The 10,580-nt window shown below is 46.7% G+C and overlaps 1 protein-coding gene across 1 annotated transcript; it reads left to right on the forward strand.

Moving 5' to 3' along the window:
- The first annotated feature begins 1,523 nt into the window (after nt 1–1,523).
- LOC119289625 (WAT1-related protein At3g30340-like) lies at nt 1,524–3,146 on the forward strand. The gene is made up of 5 exons (XM_037568909.1): nt 1,524–1,705; nt 1,802–1,864; nt 1,967–2,495; nt 2,575–2,726; nt 2,818–3,146. The coding sequence occupies exons 1-5, from the start codon at nt 1,524–1,526 to the stop codon at nt 2,957–2,959; spliced, it is 1,068 nt and encodes a 355-aa protein (XP_037424806.1). The 3' UTR covers nt 2,960–3,146.
- Nucleotides 3,147–10,580: the final 7,434 nt, after the last annotated feature.

Here is a 10,580-nt window from a genome sequence, read left to right on the forward strand (position 1 = left end):
TGTGGACCAAAACGCGAAGAGGTAACTGCAATAGCGCATCATATCATGTCCAGTTTCTCTTCTTTCTCTCGATCGATCGCAATCTCGGTCATCATGGCCACACAATTAAGAGTGGCTAAAGAAAAAATATCTTGTTTGATTACTGCTGCCATTGGCGAAAGATCTCCTTCCTATCCTGCATTGCTTCGCTCTCGCGTCGTACTCTATATCCCGTCTGAATCCGTATAGATATATATATATATAAATATAGATAGATAGATAGATAGATAGATAGATATAGATGGATAGATAGATAGATAGATATAGATCGATAAAGGGCGTTCTTCATTAACTCATAATATCGCATCAAGTAGATACAAACAGAATTGAGTATACACATGACCTCTGCACAATTAGAATGCACACAGCCGAAAATAAAAAAAAAAGGAAAAAAGACCCATAGGGGTCAAGGCGATGTGAACGACCCACTACAGCAAAATCTCAACTACTACCACTTACATTGACAATACGTGGACGACGTGAAGGTTCCCCCAACAGCGACACCTTCAACAAAGAAACGATGCATGGACATCGACGTCACCGTATCCAACCATATAGGCCAGATCGTGGATTTTCACCCAGAAGAGAAGGACTGAGTAAGCTCCAGACAGTGCCTTCAACAAGGAAGCATAAACCGCCACTGCCAGGTACACCCAGAGAAGGTTAGACCTAGGGTTTTCATCCGGAAACTCGAGACCCGGTATTCAGAGAACACCGCCATAGACGAAGTCCTCTATGCACCGCCACCAACTTGCCTGTGTGGAGAAGTCATGTAGCAATGTCCCGAACAACACGGGAATCACGGATCAACATGAACACCACATATCATTTGCTGAGACGACTGATCTGACAACAGCACTGCATGCTAGCACTTGCGCCAAGCCGCCAATGTGGGGCACACCCTGACCATCACTGAAGCATGACGGATATCCAGTGAAGACGAACCATCATGAGGGCGCGAGCCATGCGGTAGGCTTGCACGCGAAGCCGGACGGCCAAGTCACATGCAGCATCACCGAGCATGCAATGCAATGCGTGGACCAAAACGCCAAGAGGTAACTGCAATAGTGCATCATATCATGTTCAGTTTCTCTTCTCTCGATCGCAATCTCGGTCATCATGGACACACAATTAAGAGTGGCTAAAGAAAAAGGGAAGATCTTGTTTGATTACTGCTGCCATTGGTGAAAGATCTCCTTCCTACCCCGCATTGCTTGATTACTGTTGCATTGCTTCGCTCTCGCCTCGTGCTCTATATCTCGTCCGAATCCGTCGAGTAGATACTAACTGCCGCGTTCGTCCTCTTCCTATCCTGCCGATCAACAAGTGTGATACATATGCGCAGCCCAAGCGAAGGCAACCGACCTTGGCTTGCACATATCTTCTTCTTGATCCAGCGGCATGCGTGCGTGTGCGTCTTGGTGACTTGGTGTACTCTACTACGTGGTGGTATAGCGCGAGACAGAATAGAGAGCGCGATATATATGGGGAGCGGCGGGTTGTTGTTGCCGACGGTGGTGATGCTGGCGCTCAACGTGATGTCCGCGGTGATGGTGGCGCTGGTCAAGGTGGCCATGGCCGGCGGCCTCGACCCGCTCGTGCTCGTCACGCTGCAGCAGCTCGCCGCCGCCATCTTCCTCTGCCCCATCGCGCACTTCATAGAGGGGTGAGGGAGTCCACACGACATCCATCCATTTCGATTGCATGAAGCAACATATGTAGCCTTTCTCTCATCTTCGTGTTGATTGGTCTCATCCATCAGCAAGTCGAGGCCCAAGATGACGCTCCAGATCTTCGCCTACCTCTTCGTCAGCGCCGCGCTCGGGTACTTTTCCATTCATTGATCAAATCTTCTCCGTTTGATCTTCAAATCAACAACGTTTGGATCATATGGTGTACACGATCGATCTTGCATGGTGGCACGCAGAGCGGCGATGAGGCAGTACATGGTCTTCGTGGGGCTGCGCTACACCACGGCGACCTTCGTCAGCGCCTTCTCCAACATCGCGCCCGTGCTCACCTTCGTGCTCGCCGTCGCCACCCGCTCCGAGTCGCTCCACCTCAGGGCCGCCACCGGCGCCGCCAAGCTCGCCGGCACGCTCGTCTCGCTCGCCGGCGCCATGCTGCTCACCTTCTACAGAGGCGTGGCCCTCACCCACCCAAACAGCGCCCACCAGCTCCACCGCTCCCCTTCATCCCCGCCGTCGCCAGGAGCGGACTCCGGCAGGCGGTGGACGCTTGGCACGGTGGCGATCCTCGGCAACTGCGTCTGCCTCGCCTGCTGGTACCTGCTCCAGGGCAGGATCACCAGGAAGTACCCCTACGTCTACTCCTGCAACGCCTTCCTGTCCACCTTCAGCTTCCTCCAGGTCGTCGTCGTCGGCCTCTGCGTGAAGCACAACCTCGCCTCCTGGATCATCACCAACAAGCTCCAGATCCTCACCATCCTCTACTCCGTAAGCTTCTGAGTTGCTTGCGACGGTATGCCGCCGATCGTCGTAACTGATTAATTGTGCCTGAACTGAATGAATTCAGGGCGTGGTGGCGACGGGCATGTCCTTCGTGCTGCTGACGTGGTGCATCCAGAAGCGGGGGGCGGTGTTCGTCGCCGCCTTCGTCCCGGTGTCGCAGGTCATCGTCTGCATCATGGACTTCACCGTCCTGCATGAACCGCTCTACCTTGGAAGGTGCAAACATACATACTGCTTACCCATGGCATGGCATGGCGTGATTGGCATCTGACACTTATGCTTTGCAAACGTGTATGCATGCATGCAGTGTGGTGGGATCTGTGATTGTGATATGTGGCCTGTATCTTCTGCTGTGGGGCAAGAGGCAGGAGGCCTTGCAACAGCATCCAGAAGGTGCTAAAGATGACCAAGAACAACAGCAGCAGCAGCAAGTGCAATCGCAGCCATGACTGAAGATTGAGAGACAGAGATCCTCAATTGGGTGTTAACAAGTGCAGCAAATAAGTTTTACAATAATTTTTCCATGTTCTAGTAATTATTGTGATCACTATTCTGCCGCAAATTAGGCTTCACGATGGTTTCATTCACGAAGTTGTTTAGGTTCAGGATGCTATTATAAATATGTAGTGTACTATATGTAGCAATATGTTTAGAAATTATCATGTGACTATTATTAGAAGATATGGCGTGATGGTTGCTGAATACAATAGATTTGAAAATTAATTCGCTAGGTCAGTTTCGATCACACAACCTCACAATACTACACGCGGGCTAATTACCAGCGCAGCTGAAGAGACTTGTTGCTCAATATCTAGCTCGGGGTTTTAATAACGCGGTATTGTTATATCGAGCGTCTTCTGAAAATTCAAACACTAGTTTTTTTGGATGAAGTAAATACTTTTTGAAACGCGGAATATATAAACAAGTTCAAACAAAATATTCGAGATTTGACGATTTTTTATTTTGTGATTTTTTTTAGAAAATGGAAATAATTTTTGGAAGTTAGCATAATAGTGGAAATACGAACATTTTTTAAACTCTGAACAAAAATTGAAAATACGAACATTTTTTTAGTACGTAAACGAAATCTAAAAGATGAAATTTTTTTGGAGAAAACGTTTTTTTTTAAAAAGCAAACAAATTTATGAAAAGATCATCTTTTTTAAAATTCCCAAATTTTTATAAATTTGTGAACAAAAAATGAAAACAGGAACATTTTTTTCTCAAACATTTTTTGTAAAGCGAGAACATATTTTGAATTGGTGAACAATTTTTGAATGGGAATAGTTTTTTGAAACTCTGAACAATTTTGAAAAAGAAAAAACATTTTTTGGATTTGGAGCAAATATTTGAAATTCTCGAACTTATTTGGAAATAAAAAGCGAAAAGGAAAAAAATGAAATAGATATAAAGGAAAAGAAAAAGTACAAAAGAAACAAAACAGAAAAATAGGAAAACAGAAAAGACGCTGAACGAACATTCTGGATGGTTCCAAAACCTGCTAGGAAACTTCTACAAAGTTCCCAAAACCAGAACTACCTACAGCAGGAGATGGGCCGGCCCAGTTGATAGCTCCCTTGTGGACTGTTTGACCTAGAGAGCGTCAAATAGGGTTTTCCATCAACATCCAACTTCATCCGACTTTGCTCTCGTTTTTATCTGTTTCAGTTTCAGTTGTAGTACGTTTTCTTTTTCTTTTCTTGTTTATACGTTTTCCTTTCCTAGGCACCTGCATGCGCGCTGGGAACTGAATTAGGCATGGCCTGCTTTGGGAGAGTGTGCTCTGCTTTGGCCTTAATGGAAGAGCATGACAACTTTACACTAGTCAGTCGTTGAGAGAGACAAAACTTTGCACACATATGGTTGTTTGCAACTGCAACACTTTCCTTCCTGGAAAACTAACATTCCCTCAGGTTTTATTGGTTCACCATCGTGGATGCACTACTACTACCACTCGCCATAGTGCGTTGCTTCGGTTTAACTCTCGGTTGGGTTGCTCACTATTCTGCGCACGCCTCCGAGAGATAGACGGAGGTAGCTGTGTTTGGCCCAATAGGTTCGATGTTTAGGTTTTATTTCTATTTCTATGCAAGCAGAAAGGGGTTTCATTTTTAAATAGTATATATCAAACCTTTTCCTTAATGTATATAAAAATCATATTATATCAAAATAACTACATTGGAAACAATTATTTCCAGACAAGAAACGTTTCCACAAATAATTTTTACTTTGCAAATAACTCATTTAGGAATTTATAAATACAAAATGAATAAGAGGATTTAATAAATAAAAAATTTGTTTTGAAATATCCCAAAATTGCAAGCGTACTATTTTGGGGAAGTCCTTTCATCCCCTCTCTTTATTTTAAGTAAGATAAAAAATCCAGATGAACTCCAAATAAAACATTTATTCACCATATTGGAGAAAGTTGTTCTATCCTCTCTCTCTCTCTCTCTCTCTCTCTCTCTCTCTCTCTCTCTATATATATATATATATATATATATATATATATATATATATATATATATATATATATATATATATATATATATAGTTGGAAAATATTTCAAAATGCAAATCTCTTTTGAGCTTGAAACAAATATTCCCTCTCAATGAATTATGTTCATTGCATACTTAGTCGTCCAAGCCTTGTAATCGATTCATGCGTGTTTATCTGATTTGTTTCCTGTTGTCAGTTGCGTGATTGCTGTACGCGTGTCTTGGGCTTGCTACCGCCTTCTACGCGTGTCTTGGTCTCCGTCCCTTCAGTGAATTTTTGCAAGTAGCAGAACCTTCTACTATAAGAAAAAAGAAATGTTTTCTTTTTTTTTTGCGGAAAAAGAAAAGGTCACTTGGAATGTTCTACTGCCGAGCCAGTAAGCTAGCTAGCCACTTGGCTGTATGCAGTACCAGTGTACCACTGCACGCATGCAGCTCAGCCCCGAACCCCAAACTGGCCATGCCCATCTTGGCATTCTCCATTGCAAGATTGGAAACACCATTAAAATTCACATCAGTAGTATAGCAGCTGCACCTACAGCACTACAGCCTAGCCGGGTTAACGTGCGCGATGCCTGGAAATAGTGATATACTCCCTCCGTCCCAAAATAAGTGACTCAAAAGTGACTCAACTTTGTACTACAAAGTTGAGTCACTTTTGAGTCACTTATTTTGGGACGGAGGGAGTATATGTTAGTGTACTACTAATTGACGAACACGGCATATATAGTCATCAGCCATACAACTTTAGTCTGATTTTTTTCTTTTTGAATGGTACGTTCCTCTGGGACTGAACTTCAGTGCCGTAACTGCACCTGCAGTTGGGCCAATGACATGTGGGCCTAACAGACAGCTGGCCCACATGCCATTGACCCAACTGCAGGTGCAGTTACGGCACCCAAGCAGCGTCCGTTCCTCTGATCTCAGTGAGAGAAAATGTGCAGCTCTGCAAATACAGTGGACAGCACATAATATGTAAACCCGGTTTTTCTTTTCTTGTTTTTTTTTCTTTTCCTGGCACCTGCATATACGCGCAGGGGTTTGAATTAGGCGTCTCCTGCTTTGGGACACTCTGCTCTGCCTGGGTCTTTTTTCTTTAGCAGACCAATTTTACACTAGTGTTGAGATAAAATTAGCATGTGAGATGCGCGAATGCAGAATGCAGAATTGGTAGCAACTGCAACTGCGCTGGCCGAATGCAGAATTGCTTTTTTTTTCTTGAGGAAAGAAATGCAGAATTAGATGGGCAGGCTATAACATTCGACGGATTTCTTTTTAATTTTTTTGAGGGGTATACATCTGATGGAGTGACGGAGGCCAAACGGGTGGGCCACCATGTATCAAAGGAAAAATAAACATTAGTCTTGATGTGAACGAAAGGACATTTTTTTCCCTATCTTACTCGTAGGATTTGAGACACATGACATCTCATTTCATACAAGTTTTTTATTCCTATGATATTTCTATCCTATGAGCCAAACGAGGCCTAAAACCTGTTAATGATAATGATAGTAATTCTATATTAGGACCACACGTACTACTACTATTCTTTGCACGGCACATGCTTAAGTTTCTTCAACCACCCCACAGATCCCTACATGCATGGACGGTTGGTTTCACGTGGCACGTACAGTTTCTTCCGTGTCCAAGTCGGAAGAGAAGCACAACCCCGGGAGTAGGCAGCAGCACATCACTTTCACCGGTACATTCCATGCATGGATGGTCACCAACGGGACCATTTCCCCTGCGGATGTTTCCGGTTCGTTCTCGCCCACGCCCACCCGCTGGAATGATGTTATCAAAGAAGCATACATTGCTTCAATCAGGGCCATATTTTCTCGTTCAACAGTAGCTTTTGTGGCAAAAACACCAAAGGGAAGCAGCCATGGAAGCACAACTGAAACCAGCAGCCAGTGGCACACATTGCTCTCCGGGCTCCGGCACATGCATGGCCTCCGTTACTTTGCTCAATGATTCGGCATGGAACCGCGAAGGTACACGGCCCAGTTTGTGGACCTTGTAAACTATGAAAGAAGTAAAAATTAGTACTAAGTTTAGTTAAAAATTAGAATACGGCCCAGTCTTTGCACCTCAAATCATGTCCGGGGTGGACGTGAATAAAAAAACTATAAAAATTAGAATGAAATGACTAAAAAAAGTAAATAATGCATTTAAAAAAAATTAAAACATATATAGGGGGCACGGCCACAAAACGGCCCAGTTTCCACGGCCACTTAAAAGTCCCAGTTTCATAATTAACATAAAAACAAAAAAAACGCCTCCCGCGCGCTCCTGCCGCGCCCGTTGGTGCCGTGGCCGTCGCCGTCTTCACTGGCCGCCGGTGCGGGGAGGTGGAGGTGGAGGTGGCGACGGAGACGGGGAAGGCGACGGCGTGGGCGTTAGGCCGCGCACCCGCATACGCTCGCGCGCCTCTGCACGTGGCCGCCGCGGCCCCGACACGGTGCCGGCGAAGTACGAAGCGCGGCGCGTGTCGTGCTCGTCCTGGAGCCATGTGTCCCACAGTGTGGAGTCGGGGCGTACCTGTGGTCGTAGTACAGGTCGTCGGGGAGGAGGCGGCGGCGGCGCTCGATCTCATCGCACCGGGCACGGCCGCTCGCTGGCACCGGCGGGATGGGGACCCGGTCCGTGAAGAGGTGCCAACCGTTGGGGAGGTGGATGTCGCTCCACGGGACCGGCGTCCTCGTCTCCCAGTACCTCCGGCACACGTCCGCGGCGATGTACTGCCGATCGCGCTCGCCGGCCGGCCTAGGGCCAATGGTGAAGGGAGCCGGCGCGGGGGCTCGACGGGAGGAGCGCGGCGGTGACTTGGGCTCCTTCTTCTTCACGGATCCGCGGCGGCGGCCCGAGGAGGAGCCGGCCTCGCGGTCGTGCTTCCCCTTGCGGCCATAGTTCCAAAGGCCCATGGTGCGGCCGGCCGGCGAGGTCGACGACGGGGAGTTAGGGTTTCGAGCGTGTCAGGTTTCGAGGGGGCAGAGAGGGGCCGGAGTGGGAAGTGTGGACGACGACCGGTCCACGGCTTCCCATTTAAGAAGGACGACGACCCGGAGCTGTGCGGATGACAGGTGGGGCCACCCGCCCGTGCGCATTTATTTTGGCGGGTGGGAGGTAGGTGGCCGCCTGCCACGCGGCCCCGACGCGGACGCCCGTTCGCTGTCCGCCGCGACCCAAACCCGGCGCAAGTTGGCGCTCGAAATGGGTCGGCCCGGACACATAACGGACCAGATGGGTCCGGACCTTCGTGCGCTGGGCCGCCTGGTTTGTCCGTTTTGCCTCAAACGGACGGGGCCGGACAAGATAGGGTCGTGCGGTGGAGTTGGCCTTACTCTCTTCATTCCTGCTAGTAAAGCTAAACGTACAGGAGGCATGGGGAATGCAGGGTTCATCATGAAATGTGCTTTTCAGAATCCCTTGAGGATGTTGTGGCTTTTGATTGCAAAAAAGTGGAGCTGGAGCCACAGCAGACTTTGCATCAAAACTGCAATGTTCTCTGAATGTGGTTTCTGGACAAGGGTCAATCAGCATTCCTGAAAAGAACAGAACTGATGACATACTAGGACCCGACATACTACTAGTCAAGCTTGTGTCATTAATGAATGAATTAATGAGGAATGAAAAAAAATCATTTAGGTTAGGGTTAAAACTTAACAGCACGACATTTCTTTTCTTTACTTGAGTTAATGGTGTATATAGCTTCCCGCAAAAAGAAAATGGTGTATATAGCACAGGCAAGAGATTTGTCATCTACGAGCAAGCATGACGTCAGGGTGAGCTGTGCTCGCCTAGATAATTGGTGACCACACAACTGATTTCCTTTGTGCAGCACGATAGAGTTTTCATGGAAGAATGATGCATATAGCTATTACAAGTTTTCTTGTTCTGAAGCACTTTCTCTGAGCATCTGTCATGCAAGTGGTTTCCTGTCAGAAGCAGGTGCAAGGTATACTAGGTGTGTGACGACAGATAGTAAATTGTTCAGAGTTCAGACGTGCAATTACTATCATAATCAATGCTGGACAGGACAGAAACCTACAGGGATTTTGAAGATAAGGTTTGGAATTCTCTCACTGGTGACAATGGATGGTAACCTTACAGCGATTCACCAAACTGGCCACTCGCCCACTCAATCACTGATATACTCCCTCTACGTTCCTAGCTAGTGTGAGCCAGCCAAAGACAAAACACGCGGTTTGGATCATCATTAGCCCTCGTTTTGACCTCTTCTTCTTCCTTCTTCATGTGATCCACAACACTCTGGCCATTAACTCTTGCCGCCTCTCTGGCCATTACTAACTCTCTTACCAGCTCTCGGGCCATTAATTGCTTTTTCTTCGCCCCAAGGCAGCCATACATGGCATTTTATTTGCTTAAGTCTACTCAACTCGGACGATGAACTCTGTACAATCGATAAAAGGGTGTGTGCAATCACTCGATGCAATGGTTGATGACGTTCCCCTCCTTTCGAAAAAAAAAGAAATTGTTGCCAGCTCTTGGGCCAACAAATGTGGAGTCATTTGTTAGAATATTTGGGCATGGGCAATAGCTAATTCCACTCAAAGGCCCATGTATGGCAAGAAATGCCGAGTTGTAATATTTAGTCCCACCCAACTAGTGGAGGTAAAGTTTGACCGAAATACTAATTAAGGAGTACTCCTTACGGAGATCACTCCAATTTCTCAGCTTGCGACAAGTGGCACACTGCATGTGCGTCACTTGTCGCAACCTGGGAGTTTTTCCTTTTTTTGTAGATCCGTTTATTCAAAATGTTTTATCTCTTAAACCGTGCGTTCAAATCTCGAACCGCTTTCGCCATTGGATTCCTCGCGTCGAGATCTTCAAAACTAGATCCCATGTTGATAGGTTTTGACGAACTTTTTTTTCCACAAAAAAACCGGACGAAAAAAACCGACGAAAAAACCGAACCGGAAACACGGGTTTTTTCCCTTTCCAAAAGAGGCACGCCCGTGCCTCTGACGAAAGCACAACCGTGCCTCTGGCGGAAGCAAAACCGTGCCTCTCGCGAAAAAAAAACAGAAAACGCGTTTTTTTCCTTTTTCGAAAGAGGCACGCCCGTGCCTCTCGCGAAAGCACAACCGTGCCTCTGGCGGAAGCAAAACCGTGCCTCTCGCGAAAGAAAAAAAAACAGAAAACGCGTTTTTTCCCCTTTCCGAAAGAGGCACGCCCGTGCCTCTGGCGGAAGCAAAACCGTGCCTCTCGCGAAATAAAAAAAACAGAAAACACATTTTCCCTTTCCGAAAGAGGCACGCCCGTGCCTCTCGCGAAAGCACAACCGTGCCTCTGGCTGAAGCAAAACCGTGCCTCTCACGAAAAAAAAATGCATTTTTTTGCGCAAAAAAATTATATTTTTCGAAGAAAAAAAATTAGTCGAAAAGCTAGGGAAGACCGGTAGAAAACCAAAACGTAAAAAAACCCCAAAAAACCCTTTTAAAAAGCCGAAAACGCGTGCGTAAAAATAAAAAATAAATAAATCCGAAGGGAGCGCCTAGAGCGCGACATGTGGCGAATGGCTGTGAGCACGCCAAGTGGCGCTGA

This window comes from Triticum dicoccoides, chromosome 4A (assembly GCF_002162155.2).
Source record: "Triticum dicoccoides isolate Atlit2015 ecotype Zavitan chromosome 4A, WEW_v2.0, whole genome shotgun sequence".
NCBI lineage: Eukaryota > Viridiplantae > Streptophyta > Magnoliopsida > Poales > Poaceae > Triticum > Triticum dicoccoides.